The sequence below is a fragment of the Anas acuta genome, chromosome 12, assembly GCF_963932015.1.
Source record: "Anas acuta chromosome 12, bAnaAcu1.1, whole genome shotgun sequence".
Lineage (NCBI taxonomy): Eukaryota > Metazoa > Chordata > Aves > Anseriformes > Anatidae > Anas > Anas acuta.
In genome coordinates, this window is record NC_088990.1 from 18,684,133 (window position 1) to 18,708,319 (window position 24,187).

At 41.6% G+C, this 24,187-nt stretch overlaps 2 protein-coding genes across 4 annotated transcripts; one reads left to right on the plus strand and one right to left on the minus strand.

Annotated features, from left to right (window-relative positions):
• Positions 1-2,440: 2,440 nt before the first annotated feature.
• LOC137862889 (basic proline-rich protein-like) lies at positions 2,441-10,545 on the minus strand. 3 transcript variants are annotated; one of them, XR_011100571.1, is made up of 3 exons: positions 10,039-10,402; positions 9,449-9,562; positions 2,441-3,024 (listed from the first exon to the last, which is right to left on the minus strand). XR_011100571.1 is itself a non-coding variant. In XM_068695372.1 (2 exons), exons 1-2 carry the CDS (start codon positions 10,543-10,545, stop codon positions 2,995-2,997), a joined length of 537 nt encoding a protein of 178 aa, XP_068551473.1. In that variant the 3' UTR covers positions 2,441-2,994. The 3 variants fall into 3 exon arrangements, 1 of the variants encoding a protein (XP_068551473.1); XR_011100572.1 differs by having other exon boundaries at positions 9,449-9,576; XM_068695372.1 differs by lacking the exon at positions 9,449-9,562 and having other exon boundaries at positions 10,039-10,545.
• Positions 10,433-23,907, plus strand: PYGO1 (pygopus family PHD finger 1). The gene is made up of 3 exons (XM_068695371.1): positions 10,433-10,565; positions 15,098-15,183; positions 16,987-23,907. The coding sequence occupies exons 1-3, from the start codon at positions 10,517-10,519 to the stop codon at positions 18,106-18,108; spliced, it is 1,257 nt and encodes a 418-aa protein (XP_068551472.1). The 5' UTR covers positions 10,433-10,516; the 3' UTR covers positions 18,109-23,907.
• Positions 23,908-24,187: the final 280 nt, after the last annotated feature.

Sequence of the window (24,187 nt, forward strand, 5' to 3'; positions counted from 1 at the left end):
GGCTGAGGATATGTGGCAATTTTGGTACTTAAAATCATGGAATGAGTTAGCAAGTAACCGGCACATTCCTTATCACTGAAATTCATAGAAATTTCCCAAGCCTGTGCTCACATGCCATTTGTGTACCTGGAATAATTTCCTACCTAAAATCTCCATCTCTTCTCCACTACTGTCAAGCAGCTATGAGATCTCTGTTGTAGTTCACTTGCAGTAGATGTAGAAGATGTGGTTCTAAGCACATTCTCATAAAAGTTTGGAAAGCTACTGACAAAGCTGAACTACTGCGTTTTTGTCATCACTTCTACACCCACTGACTGATGAATCCAGTATTTCAACAAATAACAGGATTATTGAACATGCATTTGTGGTTGGTCAAAAGACAAATTACTGTTTTTACAAATGATGATATTAAAGATAAGGGTCAAGTTAAGTTGGCGAGGAAATTAATCCCCATCGAACCTAGAAGTTTTCTATTGCTAGCAGGTTGGTTACTGATCGTCACATAAAAGCAACTGAAAAATTGGCCAGGTAGTTCAGTGAATTATGTACAGCGTGGGAATTACAGTAGTGCCCATACAAATCTTCCACTACTGGAAATGAAACCACAGTAATTACTACTGTATGCACACACCCCATAAACACAAGCTGTGTTTTTTGTGTCCTCCAGTAACAAGACATGGGCAGCCCTAAGACAGAAGGCATGCTGTGTAGCCTAAGAGACAGCAGCCACAGAATTAAGAGGGCCTCCGAGTTCTGGTCTTTTTAACACTGATTTTTCCTGTATCACGCAAACACTGTACCCACCCCAGTGTCACTGCAAATGGGATTTCTGTCCACCTGAGGATTCCAGCAGAGAGGGCTGTGGGAGGTGGTGTCAGCACCCAAGAGAGTGTCCCTAGGAACCTGATGCCTCTTAGAAGTGCCAGTGAGCAGACGTTTACTACAGAGTAGCAAGTTACCAGTGATGACTGCTTCCCAGTGGGGCAGCTGCTAACAGCTGCCTGCCGCCAGGGGCTGAGCCTTTCTGTGCTGATGAGCTGGGCACCCTGGATTCTACAGTAAAGCCATGGTGTCTGTCTGTCTTTCCTTTTGACTTCTCTGATGAGAAAGGAAATCTGAAAAGCCTCATACTGCTTCTTTATGAATCACAGCTGTTCTTACCTGCAGAGTCTGCTGATAGAACCGTTCTGCCTAGTTGGGTAGCTTTTATGACATTTATCCCTGGGAGTATTAGAGCACCAGCTGTAGTGTCTATTTATAAAACAAACTCTAATCCAAAATTCATTATTCCTTATGTTTGAATGTAGGAACACTGAAATATTGTTTTTCAATGTTAATTAGGCCCATGCTGAAAAGATAATAAAGTTCAATAGAATATTTGTTAAAATGAACAGATGTCAATTACTAATGTAAATGTAATGTAAATATATAACATTTAAAAACACAAGAAAGAATTTTTAACAGCTAGGGAGCAGTCGGTTCTGGACTATCCAGTGGTATGAAAGCTGTACCAACACAGTCCATCAAAGACATAATTCTTTCTCTAAGTGAAAACAGAAACCATCTGCAGAACATTATTAAGTTACTGCTGGTTAGTACAGGTACATTTTACAACCCAGAACCTTCATTTTTCATTACCAATAAAAAAAATAAATAAAGCCCTCTGTTTCAAGGAGATTGGAAAGGAAATCTTCAAAGTGAACCACTGGTCTGTGACCTGATGCAATGTCACCTGCCTGCTGTCTGCCACCAACCAGAACGTCTTGAGCTTCAGTCAGGTGAGCGTGATGGGTCACTTACACTGAATTGAAATTACAACATTGCTGTTTCTTTGTGTAGCTTATCAGAGATGTCAATTTATTGGCTTTGCTTATCTGTTTGTTGGATAAAAGGACTGATACTTTAGAATACAAAACCCAACTTTCTGCCATGCTTTGTAGGTTGCTCAGCCTCCACTAAGCAGGAAAGCAGAGAGTAGGGAGGGAACGGATGTTATTTGCATCTGTGGCAACACCCAGGATTGAGGTACTTTGCACTGCAACCGTGAACAGTTCTTTATGGATGAACTCTTCTCCCTGTCCTGCTCCTTTCGGTCAGCAGGTAAAGGCGATGTCTCTGTTAAGAAGCAGGCTCTGGCTGTATTTGGCTGCATTATGGCTGTATTTTTCCTTCACCTGTGATCATGGTCTCAGGACTGGTGTTGGACAGTAGAGAGTATCCCCTCTCAGTAAGGGAGAAGCTGCAGGTGATATAATGCTGTAGCTGTCCATGTTGCAATGTCCCCTTTCTGTAGTTAACGTACTGGAACCTGACTTCGCCTTTTCCACCTCACAGAATGAAGAGGATGGGATTTGAATCCTCTGCTCTGCACATGCCTGCATGCCAGAGCCCAGGTAAACAAAGCACAGATCTGACAGAAAGCTACCGTACTGTTGCTTCCTGAAAGTGAAGGGTAATGCTTTATTTAAACCCCATGATTTGAAACCTATTTACATAGGAGTGCACCACTAAGACATCCAGAAAATGCAAATAATTAAGAACCTAGCTGTGCCTCGCTAAAAGATACCGTGCACAGCTGCCCCTAGTCTGTAGGACTGCTTCTGGCTGGCAATAGAAGTCCAGGGGGCTGGCAAAAGTTTGGGTGCTAATTGCTCTCTGGCAGACGTGTGTGCTCAGTGTCCTGGCAGCAACCAGTTTTGGACACTTGCTCCTGGAACAGCCTGAATCAAGCTGCCAATAGAGCATTTCAGTGGTGCGGGGTGAATTTCTGTCCGGCCAACAGGAACCAGCTGAGATGGTTTTCAGCAGCACTACGAGGTTGTCCAGGATCCTCAGGGTTTCTCTGAACAGATGGCTTGAGCATCGCTGGAAGCTGACACCAGTTCCAGGTGGGTGCAGGGGATGTTACATTTACAATTCTGAAGGATGAAAATGAATTTTTGTGGGTGACCGAGGATGCGTTTCCTATTACACTGCTCTGTGGGAAGCGTGAAATCAGTGCCCAAACACTGGATTCTCCTTTAGCTGGAAAACAAGACATAAAAGAGTGGGAACTTCACAGAGGTCTTGTTAATAGAAGGGGTTTGAATTTCCTTTTATCTGCATAGCAATATACTTAGAGAAAAGGATTTTCATGAGTAAAGCAGCAGATTTCTGGCTAGGCTGTGAGGTCATTGCACCACATGAAAGCAGAAAAAGTGTTGCTCGCACTGCAGTTCACTACAGTCTTTAACAATTTGGATTTTGGTGTGCTGGTCTAGGAAATTAACCCCTCTGGTTTGCTGAAAGCTATCGTCGAGGGATGAGTAGCAGAGCTTAATATATGCTGGCTTCTTACTTTTGCAGTTTACAGTCATATTAGCTTAAAATAATCCCACTGGACTGCTTCCACACAGACTTCCTTATATTAGGTGATGCAATTTAAGTTGCAAGTAAGACAGGTTACAGAACAGAGTGTAAAATAAAAATAATTTCCATTAAAAATTATATCATTTATGTTAGCAACCATCACGCTTTTGAATAGATCCTGGATATCTGAAAGTCAGTAACAGCTTCCTCAGTCTCTACCAAATAAAGCACAAGGCCTACAAAGTCAAAGCAGAATGAATCACTTGAGATCAAGATTTCCAACTTCAAGGGGTAAGTTAACTCTAAGCCTGAGGTTAGAATTATCTCAATTAAAATGTATCTGCACAATTTACATTGTAGCAAGACTACCTTTCGTTTGTAAGAGGAAAGAATGCTGATACCAGCTTGTACAATACTTAACAGAAAAACAGCTACATTAAAGAGGAAAGCAACGTGTTTGCTTTTTTTTTTTTTTTTTTTTTTTTTTTAATACTGCATCTCAAGCTTTGTGATCTACATATGATAAAATCGGTGAGGAGGGTGTGCACATTGAAAGCCCAGGAGCCCACTTCTGGCATTGTAGAGGCTCAGAGGTTCACAAGAGCATAGCCTGCCCCTGTGATGAGCTTCTCAGCGCCGGCTGCAAATGGTACAAACACAGCGGAGTGGGGTGGTTGCATCATGTCCTGTGATTTAGAAATCTCGGCTCAGGTGACGAGGTTGCCATTTGCAGTTGACTAGAAACAGCCTTCTAATGTGAGCACTCCAGAACTCTGTTTAACATTCAACAAGGTCTTCAGGGTTTGCCATGGTGTTTCTCTGCCATAGCGCAGCTAGGTCAAAATGTGAAGCCCAGCCCTGCAGTTGCAGATAACCAAATGACAGAATTCCTGCAGGAACTGATGTACAGCTCCCTGAAATGGCTGGCTGTAAATTTCAGATTTCAAATCGCACTCAGTAGGCATAATACATGTCAAGCAGTTTAATCCAGTCTGGTGTTTGCAGACAGATAGTGCATATGTTTTAAATAATTAGTTCCACATTCTTTTCTCAAAATCCTGGATTTCCTGTGAATTTTAGCCTGGGGATTAGGAAAGCTGCTCTCAGATGTAATGGGTGCGTACAGCATCTATGTAACTAGGTCACATCGTTCTTAGGCATAATATTTAGTTATCTTTTCTTGTGTTCATCCTTACTTTGGTGCACAATAACCAAAAGTGGTAACTAAGTTTTGTTCATGTTCTCCTCCTAAAGGGTAGCATAAATCTGAGATTTCTTGTTTGTTTTTTAACTACATTTTCGGACAATGGTATGTTTGTCATATGTTCCCTTTCACTTTGATTTTTCTTGCTTTAGCTGCATTTTCCTTTCATAGCCTACAGACCTGCAAATTCAGACGCTAGCTGGTTTCTGCTTCTTCACAGCAGATCTGCAACTACTCAGACGTTGTTGCTTGTTCAGAATTGATTTCAAAGTTTTTGCTACTGTATTCCAGTAAATATTTTGCTTAAAATTTAAGACTAAATGGTAGCTGCTAATATGAATGGCATAGCACGTGCTGTCACGCAGGGCTCCTCTCGGCTGTCTTCCAGCTATCCTCCTGCTCTTAATTTCTAAGAACCATAACTGTGATTGAAGAACTCAATAATGATCTGGATGGAGGGAAAGGCAAGTGATACAATTTGTCTGAGGTGGCTGCTGTTGTCTGTAGGGTTTCAATCAACAAGGTTTAATGAGTTGGAGCCATCTCAGAGACAGCACCAGTGAGGGGTTGTCCTGTGAACTGCACTCTCCAAAGCCATGAAAAGCAGAACAGCAAAACAAATGCGTTTCTGTGTGGAACCTTTTGTAAGAGATGTATCTTATCAAATGAATATGGCTTCATATAACGAAGCTGGTAGCACTGTATAAGAGAAAAGACACAGCATAGGCGTGAAGATTCCCTCCAGTGCAAGCAGACAGACAAGGGCCAGGAGGCACCATGCCTGCCGGGGCTCTTGCTACAGCCAGCTCTCAGCTAACACTGAGGCCTGGGGCTGAGCTGAGCGAATACCCACATGGCTAAGGTAAGACTGGAGAGCTTTTTCTGCAAGATGCTCTGCTAGCGCTGGAGTTAGCATTACTCCTCCTTTAGCTTTATGGCAAAAATTTCACTTGGGCAATTCTACAATGGAAATCCCAGAGGAGTCATAGCCTAAATTTAATTACTGCAGCCAGGGATAAGGCTTTCTCATGTTTATACAGCATACAAGCTTCATAACTCCCAGCAAAGTTATTGACAGTCTGGCTCCAAGAACGGGTTCATATCCAATTAGTGCAAAGATCAGCGTGGCCTTTGCAGAAAACCAGGAGGGCTCTTGAGAGTGCTGTGTAAGTTCAGGAATTAAATGCTTGCCTTTCTTTTCATCAAATCATGATAAACAGGAAAATTCAAAGGGTTCAAGATGATAATCCAGAAAAAAAAAACAAACATGAAATTGCATTTCTTTCACTTCCCCACAGAGTGTCCCCATTTCACCATTCATTGACCAAGAGGAGAACACTTTGAGTACGGAAATAATCCATTTTGTAGAGAAACTCACAGAGGTTTGTTAAACATGTATTTATCTTTGTTTAAAATTTATTACCTTGATAACCTTAATATGGTAAACAAAATTCCATTTTACATATCCTAGAGGAAAAGGTGAAAGAAATCCTATATTCCTTGACAGCATGCAGAGCAAATAAGGTTCTATGCATATATGCATTTATATCTCCAGTGAATTTCTTGACAGACTTTGGTAAATTAATACAATGAAACCTAGGTTCCTAAATAATCAGATGTTGTTCTTTGTATTTCAAATGTTTCCGTTCTGTATATATTAACTTACACGTATGAGTTATAAAATCTTAGTTTATAAAACTACTGAATAAATTGTAGCTTTTAATTTTTTAAGTCACATGTTGTTAGCAAGAGTATAGGAAGGCATTGGAGATTTTGTTCCTGAAATGCTTGAACATGGCTATATTCCAACTGTAAGCTGAAAAGGTAAGTGTGCACTCAAAAACAAACAAAAACTTTTAGTCCTACTGAGTTTATGAACATTCCAAGAGTTTACTTTGTTTGTTAAAATTTTTGTTCCAGTATAGATGAGACACTAGACTACCCTTTGCACATATTTGACATTTTTGTTGATCAGTCCTCTAATAAATTGTCTTGGAAAGTTTAGGAAAATGTACTTTATCAGCCAGGGAGTTGCTATGTGATGAGACAAATTCACGATCTTTCTCAGGCTTTTTACTTGACCTCAAGATACATCATGCATTGTATGGAAGAAAGCTAATGCAATGGCTCAGAGAAAAAATCTTATATTCTTTCAGTGAGTAAATCGTAAAGCAATCGTCTTTTTTCCTGACATTTTTCTATTAATTTCAGATTAAAGTTGAAACGTGAACAGACAATTAATTAGATTTTGATTTGTACTTTATATTATGTGAATGAATGGTTAATACAGAAGTTTAGACATTCCTAGTTTTTGTTCATTAAAAGCAGAAATGAAAAAGAAATGGGCTTATGAGACCTGGTTTACATCACCTTAATGAATGAAGCATTCACCAGTAGGCCAGCAGTTTACACTTAAACGGCTTCAATGACTTACGATCAAACTGTTTCAGTTGCAGATGCAATCCCTGCGCCTGGCAGAGAGATGCTCTACATCTTACATACCCAGAAGGGACCCAGTTAGCACATCTTTCCAGTGCAATACCGGATGTATACCAGCTAGACTAAAAAAGCATGAAAAGCGCATCTTTGTATGAACATGCATGTGTTCAGTTGTACTTCCCTGAACAAGGGAGATGAGGACAAATGATTCTGGAGGATGAGGTGTAACACTAGTATAACAAAAATAGATTTTTGGGCCTGGCAGAAACTCCCTCAGCCTTGATAAATAGTCCTATTTACCACAGCAGTACTGTGAAACAAGTGTAAGAACTCCTTGCAGAACTAAAACTTAAATTTGTGTAACATGGAAATGGGCATCTTAGAAAAATGAGTTATTCCCTCCCACACACCCCTGACATCATAGGTGAGGGAATCAAGTCTGCTGAAGCTGGAAGACTGTGACTAGCACAAGCTTTCCATGTCCGAGTTTCCTTAAATGTGTTCCCTTTCTCCATATCAGCATTTTTGTCCAGGTGGAAGAGAGACTACTGTCAGTTTGCCTGATGCTTCCACATGCCAGAATCCCCACGCAGTGTGCTGCTGGGTCTTGCCATGCTCATGCCAACCCCTGATGCCATCCACACAGGCTGGACATTCTGCCTGAGCCTGCCTGACTTCAGGTGCATGAGCTGATAAATTAGGGTAACTGGACAGAAAGCTCTATCTGTTTTGTTTTATAACTTGCATGAGAGGAGAAGTTTTGTATTTGACCCTTGTACTGGAAGTGGTAGAGTTTCACAATTCAGCCAGCTTCCAGCTTTTTTTTTCCTTCTGATATCATGCTTTTTTTTTTTTTTTTTTCTTTTTTCTAATTTTATTACTCTGGGATGAAGTCTTGGCCCCCATAAAGTCAAACAGAATGTTTCTTTCACTTTTTTTTTTTTTTTTTTGCATTTCCTTAAGTGTCAGTAAATTTCTCTTTGGTGTTATTTTTTTTTTTCCATTAGTACACTTGTATACATTCATATATTGTCAAAATGGGCTTCTACTCAACTCTGTTTGTCCTGAGGTACACATACATACACGTGAAGGATGTAGTAAAAAGCATTTAGACATTAACCCTGTTGTGGATCCATGTCTCACTGAGATATTTCTCTCCTGATAGTGCAGTGCAGCATTCATATGATTCATTCAATGATTAGCAAAAGAACATTCTTTACCTACTGGCAGTTTGTACAGAAGGACTATTTTAGTACCCTTCTTTTTGAAGTGAATTCTGAAGGAAAGGGACTTAGATGTTACCAAAATGAGCTCCTCTATTTATATTCAGTAATGCTTTTAGGCTTGATGCCTCATGTGATTGAAGCTACTGCTACTTCACCAAAGCTACCCTTCTCAACAGCTGGGGTGAGTTGTGAAGTATTAAATAGTATTTGTTCACACACGAGTACTCTGGCAGTAGACAAGACCTTTTTGTTTGGTTTGTTATTGTTAAACAGAATAACATAAATTCAGAATAACAGAATCATTCAGGCTGGAAGGGACCTGGGGAGGTCTTGACCTTGACCCCAACCTCCTGCGCAAAGCAAAGTTAACACTGAACTCAGACCAAGCTGTTCTGGGCTTTGCCCAATTGGGTCTTGAAAACAATTCCACAAGTTATTTTGTTTTTAGTCCCTATGCCTGCTTAGCCTAATAATAGCATTTGCCCCCTTCACATCCTGTTGGAACCTCCCCTGTTTCAGTTTTTTTTTTTTTTTTATAAATTCAGCAGAACTGAATTTCTCATTCTGCTGTTACGCACTTCAACAGAGAGCTCATCTCTCTTTTCTTGGAAACCTCTACCTGAGTATCGGAGGTTACCTATTAGGTGCCTCTGAGTTTTATTAATTAATGACAGCCTTTGGGTGGATGAAATGGTGGAGTAATTTTAAAGGTAACTAATGAGCAGCAAGGCACTTAGCTGGTCAACAGTGTGTGACCAGAGTTTTCAGACTTTTGGAATGGCTGAGATGCTGGTGTAGGTCCCTGAGCCTGTGAATTAATTCCTTTTCAGACACTGTCTCAGCCATTTTGCATGAAGGTTTAGAAGTGTACAGTTGGTCCGATAGGATTCTTACAGATTGCTCACTAAAATCCTGAGCACAAGTTAAAGCTGAATTTGGATGAGCAGCAAAACAGACAATTTTTTTGCAATTAGAGCACTGGGTTAAAATCTGAATTCCCTGCTCACATTTCTGATGCAGACAATCATCCCCTAGGAACCTTTATAGACTCAGTGACATCAATCTGCGCATCCGTAATTACAGTCTACATGCTATTACAAGGCAGCCTTGCACAAAAGCTCATGCAGTCCTGGGAGAATCATCTAGGCCTGCAGCGAGCTCCATCACAGAAAATGCAAATCTCTTCACAGATAAGACATTTTCCTCCAAATATAGAGTAGCTCACACCCACCTTGCTAATAACAAGCCATGCTTCTCTTCAGCAAGATTACACAAAATTAACCGGAGGGTCCCATGAGGACGGTGGCAATGTGCTGTACCTCAAGGTACCTGCATTCTGGGATGGCTGCAAAGCAAAGACTGTGGACAGATAAAAACGATGCCTAGGGAAGGACAGAAACTGATGTAAAAACTGAATAACTTTATTTAGTTAGAAACCCAAAATGTAAAAACAGAGACGTCGCAAGAGTAGTAGCACCGACACGTTATCCTTTACACAAACATCGCTCCTTCCTGCGCTCCCCAGACGTGTTCCAAACTCCGTGAGGTACAAACTACGCGTCCAACAAGGAGCTGTGTAAACGAAGAGCACTGCTCGGTGCTATGAAGCGTCATGGATGTATTCAGGTGTGTCAGCAGAACCCCTCCTGACCTGCTGGTGTCCTTATCCTAACTGAGGGAAGGTAAACCCTCACTCAGGATTTATTTAGTGCAGTTACTCGGTAGTTTTGCTCACGGACGAGGGCTCCAGCCCTGTCCCCCAGCCGTTTTGGCGGCGCGGTGGCAGAGGCAGGGCACACGCACGGCTCCCCCAGCACTCACCTGGCATCTCGCCCTTCCCGGGGGGTCGGAGGCGCTGCCGGCATTTTGCTGGCTCCTGGAGGGGCCCCGCACGGAGCGGGACGGGGGTCGGGGGTCGCGCTGAGGGGGGGGCAGAGCAGGAGCCCCCCGCTGTGCCCCCCCCCCCGGCCCTAACGGTCCCAACGGCCGCGCGCCGCCTTCGCCGCCCCTCCCGTTGGCGCGGAGCCCGTCCCGGCGGCGGCTGCCCCGGGGGGGGGGGAGGGTGGCCGCAGCCCCGCTCCTCGCCGCGGCGGAGCCCCCCCCGCTGCCAAACTTTGCAAAGTCCGGCGGCTCCGCCGGGCGGGCGGCGGTTACGGCAGCGCCGGGCGGGGGCGGCGGCGGCGGCGGCGGCGGAGGAGGCGGAGGCGGAGGGGGCGGGGTGCGGGCCGGCGGCGGCGGCGGAGGCAGCATCAAAGAGCCCCGATTCCTGCCGCCTGGGAGCCATGCGCCGCTGTCTGTAATGTCAGCGGAACAGGAGAAGGACCCCATCGCGCTGAAGAGATCCCGAGGTACGGCGGGGGGCGCCCAGCGGGGCCTAACTCCCGTCGGGGGGGGGACCGGGATGCGCGCCCCGGCCCCGGCCCCGACCGCCCGGCCCCCAGCCCCGGGCCGCGCCGCGCCGCCCGCGGCTCCCTCACGGCGCCGGGGCCGGGGCCGGGGCTGAGGCCGGGGCCGGGCGGGAGCCGCGCTAAGTTTGCCCGGCGGGGCCCGGCCCTGCCCCGCGGGCTCCCGCAGCCTCCGGGCCTGGCGAGGCGCCGGCAGCCCCGAGCAGCGCCGCGCTGCCCCGCGGCAGGAGGCGGGCGGGCGGTGCGGTGCCGCTGCCCATTAGTATGCAGCCCGCGTCCCCGGGCCGCGAGGGGAGGCGGCGGCGGGGCCACACGTCCGGGCGAGAGCCGATGCGGAGCCCGTGAATCGCCCTCGGGTCTCCGCTCCCCTGCCCCGACCTTGGCGGCGCGGTCGGTGGTAGCCGGGGTTTTGTTTTCAGCTGGCTGGGGAGCGGAGCGAGCCCCCTCCGGGCTCTGCCTCCGTTAGCAGTCCCGCTGTGCGGCTCGCGGCGAGGTTTGCAGGACGCGTTTCTCTGAAATGCGCAAGGAGAAGGGTGGAAACGCGATATCCCCTCCGCGATATCCCCTCCGCGATATCCCCTCCGCGATATCCCCTCCGCGATATCCCCTCCGAGTTGGGCTGCGCGACTGACTTCAGGGCAGCGGCACATCTCCTGGCGGAGCGGCGCCTGTATCCTGGGAGCCCTTAAAAGCAGGAATGCAGCTCGCAGCGAAATCACGGGAGGTGGTGGAGTCGCGGAGTTGGGGGAAAAGCGTGGCAAAATGATTCTGGATGGCATTTCTTGCTTCTCTTTTCTTCCCCTCCTGCGTTGCCCCCGGAATTCTATTGTTCCTGGCGTTTTAGGCTTTATGCGGGTGAGTAAGTGGGGAAAGGTGGGATTCTGCTCTCCACGTTGTCGCCGATTTACAGGTCGCTTCTCTGAAACCGCTGTAGTAACAGCTGGGTTGCAACCTTGAGAATGGGAGATTGAAAATATGCAGCAGTGTTACAAAGGGGACTGGGATTCATTAGGCTCCGCTCTCAAGCCCTGATTCTGCAAATATTTAAGCCTGAACAGTTTCATGTGCCGGAGTTACCCGCTGAGCTCCACGCGATTACTGCTTAGTATCACAACTGTTCACGGGATCAGGGCCACAGAATAGGCTCACCAAATCTGGTTGAAATTTGACTCTTTTCAGTTTTCTGTCCATAATGGAAACTATATTCAGTCATTTCTAATACTTGGGAAAACCTTCTTACTTTGAGCCCTGTTTTAAAGACTGTGGCATCTATCCTGTGAAAAGCTAGGCAGAGGCTTGTCAGTGACCATGGAACTACTCCATAGTGTATTTGCAGTATGTTAAGTATGGCATAAATTATACATAAAAATCATAATCTCTGAAGGTGCAGACAAAACTGCAAGTTGCGGTTCTCCTGATTAACATTGAAAGCGTCTGTCTTGTGTGTGAAGTCAATGGGAATGTGGGATTTACTACTTCTGTGCTGCTCAAATGCAGATATGTTGCTGAATATGTGCTGAAATACATTTCATCTATAACGTAATGGGGAAATAGTTATCAGATACGCATTTATCTCTCTAAATCCATCCACGTATGTGGTGTCCCAGTCAAAAGGATTGTAATTTTTCCTGCAAAATTAGTCTCAGAAGGTGAAATAATTTTTTTTCACCCTTAGTGCAAATATCACAATGTCCAAAATGTTCAGTACGTGTTTTAATGAAAAGCCTGTGTGGCAGGTACCAGAAGTGACTTTCAGCAAAGTTTATTTTGGCTGCATGAAAATGGCCCTTATTCACTCTTTTTTTGGAGGTATGCTAGGACTAACATTCAGTTTCCTTTCATGGATAAATTAAATCATTATGAAATCCACAGGGAAAATGTAAAGATGTGGAGCTCAATTAAATCATTGGCCTCACACAGCGAGAACTGAAAATGTAAAAGCTTTGTACGCTTCCAGCCGTAGGACTCAGTCCTGCAAACCTAGGCAAATGACTGGCTTTACCCATGTGAGTAACCCCCGTGGAAATTGGTGGAGCTTACTCACCAATTTCTCTTATTAGAATTCTGAGGCTTATATGCGTAAGTTGTTGAAAAATGAGGTCCCAGAGAGGGAACTTGTATGCAGTTTTATAAAGTTGTAGCTTCTCTAAAACAAAGCCGCACTCTTGTATGGTCCACAGTTATCTACTTGATTGTAGACTCTAGTAATTGCTGTGCTGCTACTTGTTGAAGTTAGTTAAAAGATACCTGGATGTTTGTAACATTTTGCTATCAGCAGTTAACACTGTTCATATATTGAGAGTGTGGGACCATGAACAGGAGTGTATCTTACGCAGTTAGGAGGAAGGGTGGCCGCAGTACAGTCTCCCACTGAAATGTATGCTAAGCGTGTAAGAATGCAGGAGAAGAAGAAGCTGATGGGAAATGCAGAGACAGTTTTGAGCAAGTAGTTTATCAAGAAGATGACTTATAGGATTGGAATTTCAAGGACATTTGTCAACTTTATATAAACTTTATGCTGTGATCATTTAGTCTCCACAAGTAATGCGGTTGCAGTGCTTCATAGCTTGCCAAGTGTATGTAGGATTTTATATTCTAAACCAAGGCAGTAAGGATTTTTTTTTTTTCCAGAGTAATCCCCAGTTGTTCTGATGATTGGTTGTACCAGCATGTGTTCTGCTCAAGCACGAGTGTATTTTGGGAACATGATCATGACTTCATGCCCTAGTCTCTGAAATTCAGACTTAAAATTTGCCAGTAATGATAGGTGTAGGTTTGGGATACCCAATTTCATACCATATGAATGATGAAATGTTTTGGGAATTACGTATATGAAAAAATGAGATGAAATTTCTGCAGTCACAGCCAAAGCCAAAAAGAACTTTTTAGAGCCCAAGGAGGATTCAGTTTTTATTTGAGGTAGGACTGGTAGTTTACTGAAACCTCTTAGGTCAAAAAAAGTGCTGGGGGTGGAGGGAAGGCAAGGGTGTAGGAGAAAAAGAAAGGAAGTGCTCCATGTGAAAAGTTATTGCAGAGGATGGTTACAGGCCTACTTTGACTAGAAGTATTGAAATAACTACTGGATATTTTTGTTTGTGTACAGTAGATCTAATTCTTTCCTATGTGGGAGATTTTGTTATGTTACTGCACAGTCCTAAAGCTGGTGTAGCTGTCTGCCGGGAATACTTGCGTAATGCGGGGCTGGTGTAATGTCACACATTATGCTGCTTTGCATAATGCTATTCATAATTCGCAGTTATCTTCAGGTTGCCTTTGGTGATGAAGACAAACCCATGTGTTCAGCTATATGCCTGCATCTTGATTAAGTTTGACTTGTATTCTGAATTTGAGTTTTAAACAAATAACAGCGATTTTTTCATCCTGGATTGCCCCAGTCTTACTGTTCCATGCTGTTGTTATCTTTTTATTTTATTTTTATTTAAGTAAACAAGCTACTATCTTAATGAGTCTGGGAAAAAATGAAGTAGCATAGAGCTTCTTAATGTAAAAATATTAAAATGTGTTGCTTTTGTGTCACCTGAAAGCAATTTCTATACTTTGGCTCGTGGTCACCTTTGCGTTCCCAAATGCTGGCAGATCCATTGAACCCCAGGAAGGCAAACCTACTGGGGTAATAAGGAATCTGCTAGAATCTTTTCTTTTTTGTCTACAGTAGAGTTTTAAAAATGAAAGCCATAATTTATACAGCTTTGAGAGCTTGTCCCACTCTTGAGGCAGAGATGAGTGCCAGGTGAAGTACAGATATCTCTTTGTATTGCTCGGAGTGGGATCAGGTGATCAATGACATGAACAGTCTTTACTTCTATTTGTGCCAGAGCAGCCGTGCTCAATTATACTATGAGATTTCTGCAGAATAAGGCAGTTTCACTTAGAGCCTCTCTCGTTTTTGGCAGGTGTCTTTTTGATTAAGTCTTGCATTTAGAGAAATTCAGATCTGATAAACTGGAGATCTATCTAAACAATATGGCACGTTTCCAGTGGCTTTCATTCACACATCTACTGCTGTTTGCTTTTTCCTTCATGGCATATTGTAAGGTACTGTTGTGTGGCGATACAGTGAGTTTGATAAATGTGTCTGTGTAAGTTAAATAGGATGTGAATATTAGCATGGCTTTAAGCAGTTCTTGAAGTTTTATGCTTTATGCAAACAAATACTTCTGACTGGTGAAGCAGAGATATGAAGAACCAAGGGACTGATAAATGTAAAATAAATGGAAAGCTTTATTCAAACTGTAAGGAGCATGAATGGGATATTCGAGTAGTAATAGAGTCAGGTAGCTGTGTGCGAGGTATGCTAACTTTTACCTCCAGGTATTTGCTTCCTGCGGATTTACAATGTAGGGCACCAGAATTAATGCAAGTTCATGATTTGTGACAGATATCTCTTGCTATGGCAGGCAGAGGCATATGTCTAAGAAAACTAATGCAAAATTGCCCTGATTGAAATTTTGTAGGTGGTGACAGTGGATTGGATGGGTTAGGAGGACCAGGAGTACAACTCGGAAGCCCTGATAAGAAAAAGCGCAAAGCAAATACACAGGTAAATTCCCTTCGATTCTTTTGATTTGTTAATACTCAGATGTTGTTTGCTGGAACGACTGTCTTGCTCTGTTCAGAATATCAGTCTATTCCCACAAATAGCGTTCACATACAAAATATTCTAGCTGTACTGTGAAGCAGAAATCTTCATTCCTTTGCTACCTTCACGGAACTTCATCATCCTGGTTACTCTCACTGAAGGTACTTTAGGTCTCTGCAGGTTACTGAAGTCCTACAAAGGAAGGAGCGCAGTGAGACTGCAACAACTTGTATTTTGCCATATGTATTTGATCCTGAGACAGGCTTTCTCTTAATGACTTTGTAGCCATTGGTAGAACCTGCACAGCACGAGTAGTTGTGATGAGACTAATTTTCTTCTTCCTCTTATTCCTATATATGTAGGTTTGTGGGCCAATGTATCAGTGCAGTTTGTTAATGCTTTGACCAAACTCTTGGCATATTCCCCAAGTGGTTTTCAAGCAAAAGTTATCAGGCAGGTTTGGCTCCTTTTCAGTGAATCCTTGCAAACTGGCATTTCTATATAGTTTCTGTTTCCAGAAAAGGAAGCCTGAATACAAAACATCTAAAGCAATTAGATATCTGTAGTGCAGAATTTTTCTTTGTGTGTTTATTCAGCGTGGAGTGAGAGTATCTGTTACATTTTTACTGTCCAATGAGAGTAATTGTATTTATACAGGTCAAACAATCACTTCTTGTTTGGCCTATCCAGAATCCGTTGAGATGGGGTTTTGTTTTTCTTAATTCCTGTTTTCTTTTCAAGTAGCCATGGCTGAACTTGCTCTGAGAAATAGCCAGTTAATTTCAGGGTTTCAGATCTCTCTACTGTTGGAGTTTTTTCTTGTGTTCTGGAGTGGCAATAACTGCAGAGGGGGGGGCAGATTAGTTTCTTCTTTTTTCTTACCAGGCTCAAAACTTGATGGACAGCAGAAATTTGGAGTGGGGAAAGATATGTTCAGTCTTAGTTTATGAGTATGAGGCTGTGCTTTCTGAAAGCAGCTAGCACAAAGAGTTGAGGTGAGGGTGAACTAGCTAGGTGTTCTCACAGGCTGGTCTAGAATGAAATTCAATATTTGATGACATTTGAGCAGCCCCTGGGCTCTATTAGATGCTTGATTTTGCTTTGTAGCAGGAATCCTTGTATTTTTTACTTACTGACAATACTTCAGACAGACCACAATCACTGGATGCTCTTAAGGGACTCCACTGATACATAGGAGTCTGTGTATAGGAATTTTCTATATTCTGTGTTCTCTACAGTTGTTTTATTTATTCTTTTTTTAGGATTATAGTAACATTGGTATTTTAGGTTTGTATACTCTCCTAAAAGTGGGGTGTCTTAAAAGATGTGTATTCAGTAAACTGTACCCAAAATGAAACTAAGAAAATACTCTAAATCTGTTCTTCAGCACTTGGAACAAGTTGTGCATGTGTTTAAATGCAACATGTCTTTCTGTACTGTTGCTTTTCTTAAGTAGAAGGTGAAGGGGGGGGGGGGGGAAGTCACGCATTAAGTAGTGTTTTGAGAAGCATGGTTGTGCAACTGCACAGTTCCTGAAACAACACTGAGATTACTTTAAACCACTTTGTCATTTGGAGCCCTAAATCTTCTCTCCTCTCCCCCACTGAAATTTCAGCTAGCCTGGCAGGGTATAGCGGGTGAGCTGTACACAACAGCTGAACTGTTCTTTTAGCAGTAGTGCTGCTAATCTGGGACCTTGTGGTTGGTCTCCCTTGCAGGGACATAGTAAAACTAATTTAAATGTTGTATTTAAAATATTTTTAGGGATCATCATTTCCACCTCCATCTGAATATGCTCCACCGCCGAATCCAAGCTCTGACCACCTTGTAGCTGCAAATCCATTTGATGACAACTATAATTCTGTGTCTTATAAACCACTTCCTTCAGGAAATCCGTATTTTAGTAATCCCGGTTATCCTGGCTTTGGAGGCTATAACACTTTCAGAATGCCACCTCACATGCTGCCCAGAGTGTCCTCGCCATATGGTGGTTCTTACTCCCTCAGAAACCAACCACACCCCCTTCCTCAAAACCCTGTGGGAATGGGTTTTAGCCGACCCCACTCTTTCAGCTTTGGCCCACACGATAACCCAGGTTTTGGGAATCAACCACCGTATAGCAGCGGTCAGATAAATCAAAATGTCAGTATGCCTGGTCAGCATTTCAGACCAAATCCTGGTGAGAACTTTGGCCATTCTGGACAGATACCTCACCCTGATGTGCCATCTAACTTTGGTCCTGGAAACAATCCAAATTTCCCAAATTCTCAGCTAGAATCGAACCATTCTTTTGTTCCTCCGCCAAACACTTACAACCAGGCAAAATCATCAGCACAAAAGCAAGACTTTAATCAAGGTGCAAGCAAAGCATCCAGCCAGAACACTGCTGCTCATCAGCATCATCACAGGACAGAGGACATTGTGAGTCAAGGTAACAGTGACCTAAAAAATGTCACACGAAACAATGTGGTAAATCAGGATAATAGCCATTCCAATAGCGCTGATAACACCAATGCTGGCCATTCAAATGGGACGCAGAGTAAGTCCCGCCAGCCTCGAGGTACCGCTGAAGGATGCAATTCTGAAAAGAGCAGCAAAACTCCCCTTCATCCCAGTCGTCATGGTCACTCGTCCTCTGAGCCCGTCTATCCATGTGGAATCTGTACACATGAAGTTAACGATGACCAGGATGCCATCCTGTGTGAAGCCTCTTGTCAAAAATGGTTTCATCGAATCTGTACAGGCATGACTGAGTCAGCGTATGGCCTTCTTACAGCAGAAGCATCAGCAGTGTGGGGCTGTGATACATGTATGGCTGACAAAGACGTCCAGCTAATGCGCACAAGAGAGACTGCAGGACCACCCGCACTGAATACGGATGGCTAACAACGTAAACTGGTCGTGGTTGAAATACTTGCTCCGAAGATTTGGTTGCAAATTGGGTACTTCACTTTCTGCAGACAATCGGTTGTGTTTGATTGCTATCATCTTTTTTTCCCCCCAATCTGTTTTCGTTCATAAAGTTCCATCTCAGCTTTTGTACTCTTAGTTTTATGTGTGCAAATATTTTACAGGGTGGAATACTTCTTGTGTCTGATTAAATTGTAAAACATAACTGACAACTGATCAGAAGTAGAATGTGCATTGACAACTTTATTGAAGGCAAAAATGTGCCTGTATGAAGAGCCTCTCATTTGCTGGTATTAACATGTTACCAAACACTAGCATGTAATACTTGGTTTTAATGGTACGATGTGTGCAAGTACTCATTGCATTTTGTTTATTTTTTGGTGAATGTCCATTACTGATATTCTTGCTATCTTTTCTTTGGTTATAGTGGAGATGGCATGGAGGAATGTGCAGTGCTAAAAGTTTTTAATTTTAGAATAAATACAGGGGATTTCATATGTGCTTTTTCTTATTTTTGCAGTAGAGCATTAACATGATTCTAAAATCAATGATTTCATGCTTAGTAACACAGTGAAACCCACAAAGTCTTACAACGTGGTATTTTCTTCAAAAAGCAATGATCTCTTCTCAGCAAATACTTGCTTGCTGAGGACTCTTATTAGGTCTTGCAGTATTGGAGATAGTTACAAACTATGATTACATTGGAACAAGTTAGATCGAGTTTACAAAGTCCAGTGCTTTAAATCTAGAGAATACCAAAACTAGGGTTGCATACGTAACCTTAATTAATTTATCTTAAGCACATATATTAGGATATAGTCCCTGTGCAGTTGTGCGCCTCTCGTTCATCCTGTCTTATTGGTAGTTCTAGTCTCCAGACTCAGTGCTGCCTGAAGATTGAGAAGGAATTTACACAGGGTAAGTTCTGCTCATCTCCTAGGGCTTTCAGATAGAGCCTGCTCGGTCACCCTGAGCTTACACAGTCCACTTGGCAAGAAGAAGGATGTGAGGCAATGGAGTGTGCTTAGCACAGACTCTGAACTACAAGACAATTTCACCAGCAAAGTCATAACACTGAATTGCCACCACTGCCTCAGCCAGTCTTGCAGCTTCATGGGGACAGAAAATCTAGGATGAAGACAAATACAACTCGCACGTCAGGTGAGTTTAGCTAGCACATCAGGAGCTAGCAAGCAGAAATTTAGCATTTTTTCTAAACTTGAGATCCTACTGATAAGTATGAATGGCACTAGAGCTTCACGTTTGATTGTAAGAATTCTCTTTTTATATGGATAATTTGATCTTATTCTTGATTTCGGAAATACCCCCACTCCTTTTCCTTTCTTTTTTTTTTTTTTTAATGTGGGGAAACATCTAGCCTTGAACACTTGGGCCTTAGCAGGGTGCTAAAGTTGCATATGCAATTGAAAATCAGTGTTTCTATAGAGAAAAATGTTATTTTAACTTAATAAAAGGTGGTACTGTAACAACAGTCTGTTTGTAATACTCACCACTGTGCTGGGAACTTAATTGGTGATTGTTTGAAAACTAGATCATAAGCCAAACATTACAGGTACTGATCAGTTTCCTTAATGTAACAGGTGTTCAGATCTGTGGTGATGAATGGTGTAGGATATGTGTGGTGTAGGAGCCTATGTAGAATATAAGCAGCTATATTTAAAGGCTCGTTTTATGGTAAGTTATGCAAATGACTGAAAAGTAAGGCCTGTCTGCTACTTCACCATTGTGTTGATTTTTAAATGGGCTCTGCTGCAGTACTGTCCTGGGAAGATACTCCACAGATGTGCACAACTGTCCTTTTATTTTAATACTGAAAATATTTTTATACCTTTTTACTGGAGAAGTGTAGCGTTGCTCTCCTTTTCTGTAATGCCTCTCATCAATTGCCTCTCATGTTCAAAGTGTAAATGACAGTTCGTATCTTGAGGATTTCTTGTACTGTGATGTAAAGAAAGTGTAAGGCAGATCCAGAGCTCCTGTTTTCAGCACTGTTTATTTTATTTAGTACAGAGACTAAACTTCGTCTTGTGTTTTTAGAGGTGTGATGGTAAAACCAACCAAACAAGCAAATAAAAACAACAACAGAAAAACAACCTGTGTTACAAGAGTTGTCATCTTCGGTAGATTTCCTAATGACTGACTGACTGTTTGAATTTACTTTTGGTAGCCAAAGTAGGAATTAAACCAAACTTTGTTCAGATAAATTGTTTCCTAGAGGAACAAATCAAATTTCTGCACCAGTTTATACTGTGAAGTTTGTGGAGCTAGCTCAGACTTAGAGCAATGTAAATGAAATGAAAACTTTGCTCAGTGACTGAAAGTTCAATAGAAGCTCCCGTGATGATATTGTTATCCAAGTAGGCGGTTCACAATGCCCTTCCGACTGTGAGATGTTTGGGGCAGTTATTCTCAGATGCCCAGTTAATATTTTAACATTTAGGAGCAGAGGTACTTAAAATAGCCATGTAATTCTTGAAATCTCTTCCTTCAATCCTGTTTCAAGTTAGGCAAGTATTTTGTATATAAGTTAGCAAGACATTGTAAGAACACTGTATTTAAATTCTAAACTTCTACTGGAATATAATTTTATGATCCTTTAAATCATATATCTGTGAAATTTACTGTAACAGATTATTTCATTTTCTCTAAAATGGTACCATGTTGGGCTTGTAACCCACTGAATTTTCTGTGTGGATTAAACTGCAAATTCAAGGCATTAGCAAATGACAATTCAAAAACAAACAAACAAAAAAAATAACAAGCAACAAAATCGAACTTTTTATCATACTGATCACAGAGACAGGACTGATTAGGATCTCAAAGTCATCTGGCCAATATATTTACCCTATTGATATGCTCTTGGCATACCTGGACTTTTTACCTAGAGAGTTATACTTTGTTTTTCTCTGCATGTATTGACTAGTAGTAGTTTAAGTATGCACAGGGAAAACAAAAATCATGTTTTATTAGTAAAGTACTAGGAAAATGTCAGCTGGTTAGAATTAGAAATTAGTTATAGAAGGGGGGGAGGGCTGGTTAGAATAGGTGAGGTTTTTTGTAATACTCTACATGAAACAATTTGTATTGAACTATCATGTGATTCTTTCATTATTAGTGATTTAGACTACTGGTGCTGCACACCAAAATATCGCAAAGATTTTGTAAGTCTTACAAACCTTAACATTTTGTGGGGAAGGTCTGAGTCCTTTTTAAATACCTTATCACGTTCAGAAATGCAGTCTATACTGCTGGAAATGTTTTTTTTCTTCTTTTTTTTTTCCCTAGGCTGAAATAACTAGGTGTAAATTGGCCTAAATTGCCCTTAATACTTAGTTTTTGCCATAGATCAGTTTTAAACAAGAAAAAAAAAAATAATGTTCTCTTTGAAGTACTTCATTGCTGTTAAGGTGTGTATAGGCTATAGAGCAGGTATCACGAATCTGGTTTCTGGCTGGTTCACTGATTGCTTTGAAAACTTGAGACAAACAGGTTGGCAGTTTGTGCCTTGGTTTCTTCTATCGGAGGACTGGACTGATGCTTATTTCTGAAGGGTGTTTAGAGGCGTAATTATTATTTGAAATCTTCAGATGAAGGAGACAAAAGTGATAAGGTTTTTCTGTTTAAAACAAAAATATAATGCTGGGGGCTCCTCAAAAATGAATATACTTTGAGACTTATTTATTTTTTGTCTAAGAACCAATTTTGTAAGTACATTTTTCAGACTTAGCTTCAAGTATGTGATGAAGTCAGTGGAACTGCATGCACGAAGTCAAGAATATTTCAGAGCTTTTGCAGTTCTGGGCCTCTGTTTATAAGCGAAATGCTTTTTATGGTTTGAGATTTTTACAAAATCAACGGTGTTCAAATGTAGCACCTCTTCAACATTTGTCTTTATTCCAACTTAATACAATAACGCATCTGCATTAAATATGTCCCTTTCATTTTATATATAAACATTGCCTGCCAGTAAAAGTATTGGTGTAACATTATTAAAAGAGGAAGTCATGCTTCTTATCATGTTGTATGTGACTTAAACGACTGTTTCATATTAAAACTAACCTTTCCTTATGTACTGCTTAAATATACCTGTTTTGGGAATATCAGTTCAGTACTTTTATACAATCTTGAATGTGTTCCACATTGGTGACATGTATTTTTGCAACAACTTTTTTGTTTCAATTTTAAATTAGAGCATGTCTAAAGTAATACATGCATTAGTGCTGTGGTGTGTGGCAAAGTTAATGTATGTAATTCAAATTGGAAAAAAGTTTCCAGACTTTGTCCAACATTAACCCTGTGGCGAGGGATTAAATTACTATGTAATACAAATTATTTCATATCATGATGTGTTTTAAGCTACTCTATGAAGTATGTGATACATTATTGTTTATGGATTGGTAGCTGGCCTGGTATCTTGCATAGAATGAGGTATAATAGATGGTAGCAGTTCATGATAATTAAAACAGGCGACGTTTCACAACATGCTGCACTTATGTGCGTTGTCCTCCTGTTGCTGTAACTATTAGCATGAATTCCTTGACGGTATCCACTGACAAATGGGTGAACATGTAGGTAGTAAGCTCATGGGTGTGAAAATCCTGTTCTGACGCTCTTTACTTGGATTACAAAACATGATTTATTTTTTTTAATCTATTGGATGTGATTAGATATATGCAGGAAGATGTAGAACTGGATGTACTTCGAAGTTATTCTGCAATGACTTAAGTTTTGTCTGAAGCTTTCTATATTAGAATAGACTCTTCCTTAAAATTGGAAAATTAAGTGTACTTAGCAGAACTTTCAAGGCAATATAACTGTCCTACACTACGTACTGAGTTATGCACATTCACTTCTTTGTATGGAATGCCTCTGATTTCTTGTTGCTTTATATGGAAATAAAGGGTCTCTTTAGTGCCCTAGTGTTGTGTGTCATCACTTCTGAGATAATAAATTCGGAATGGTGTTCAGCTCCTTAGAGGTGCTGCCTATAGCTTAAAGTATTCAATGTTGCCCTTAGCCATTTCTGAACCAGGGAACTTACACCAAGACCATATGGAACACCTGTTTTTGTATTGTTTACTGTACAGGATGAATTATCCTTTTCATGATCAAACTGTGTATCTCAGAATAATTTTTGATCCAGCCCCACCTTTTTCCTCAGAGGTATGCTCACTGTATTTCAGGAATTGCTGTATTGAAGACAGGTCAGGGTTGGAGGCATGAGAGGCCTTTGTACCTGGAGACTCATCATCTGCTAAAGGATGGTCTAAATCTGAATTTCCATGTAACTTGAGGAGGGCAAACTCTTAATATATTTGTTCTTTTTTTTTTTTTTCTGAAATGTGTAGTAATTGAGGGATTTTTACTTGAAAGACAGTGTATCCTCCAAGCCTTTGTATATGGCCTCTAGAGCAGATGCTGTGTTCTTTAGGGCCTTCTGACTTGGACTTTTTTGTCCATATTTTCCTTTCAGAGAGAATTTTTTTTTCAAAAAACGAGTTTTTAAAAAAAAAGCAAGTTACCTATCTACTGCCATCCAAGCAGTGCAAAATATGAACTAATTAAGGTTGTTGACATTATTTTTTTAATAATGATGTGGTACTTGACCCATTTAGAAGAACAATTATAAAAATCTGAATCAAGTGTTCTTGGAAAATGCGTATGGTAGATTTTTGTCCAGCACTGTATGTAACTGTGTTGCTTTCTGTTGTCTGCTTTCAGTTTCTTTTAAAATAAAGATTTTGTGTGTGTGTGTGTGTGTCTGGGGAAATTGCCTTCCGATTTATGAAGATGATGTAATGTGTAAGTTAACTCTTTAAATGTTTTGCCTGTGAGAACGCATTTGGATTGGGCATAATCCTGCAAGAAACTGTAAGATCAAAAAAGGCAGCTTCTGCCTCTGTTAGAGAAGTCTTCTGTTCTCTAGAGCCATTAATCTGAATTAACTTCAAAGCAGATTAGAAAAGGTCTTGCACCATGAATCCTGTTATTTCTTGAAGGAAGGCTTAGGCATCATTTGCCTGAATAGATTTGA

Bases quoted from the DNA above. Each gene is read 5' to 3' on its own strand.
- PYGO1 (XM_068695371.1), top strand. From the start codon at position 10,517: ATGTCAGCGGAACAGGAGAAGGACCCCATCGCGCTGAAGAGATCCCGA. The intron at 10,566-15,097 runs GTACGGCGGGGG...GAAATTTTGTAG, and splicing joins CGCGCTGAAGAGATCCCGAG to GTGGTGACAGTGGATTGGAT. The intron at 15,184-16,986 runs GTAAATTCCCTT...AAATATTTTTAG, and splicing joins AGCGCAAAGCAAATACACAG to GGATCATCATTTCCACCTCC.
- LOC137862889 (XM_068695372.1), bottom strand. From the start codon at position 10,545: ATGGGGTCCTTCTCCTGTTCCGCTGACATTACAGACAGCGGCGCATGG. The intron at 3,025-10,038 runs GTGAGTGCTGGG...CTTGTTTTCCAG, and splicing joins CGGGAAGGGCGAGATGCCAG to CTAAAGGAGAATCCAGTGTT.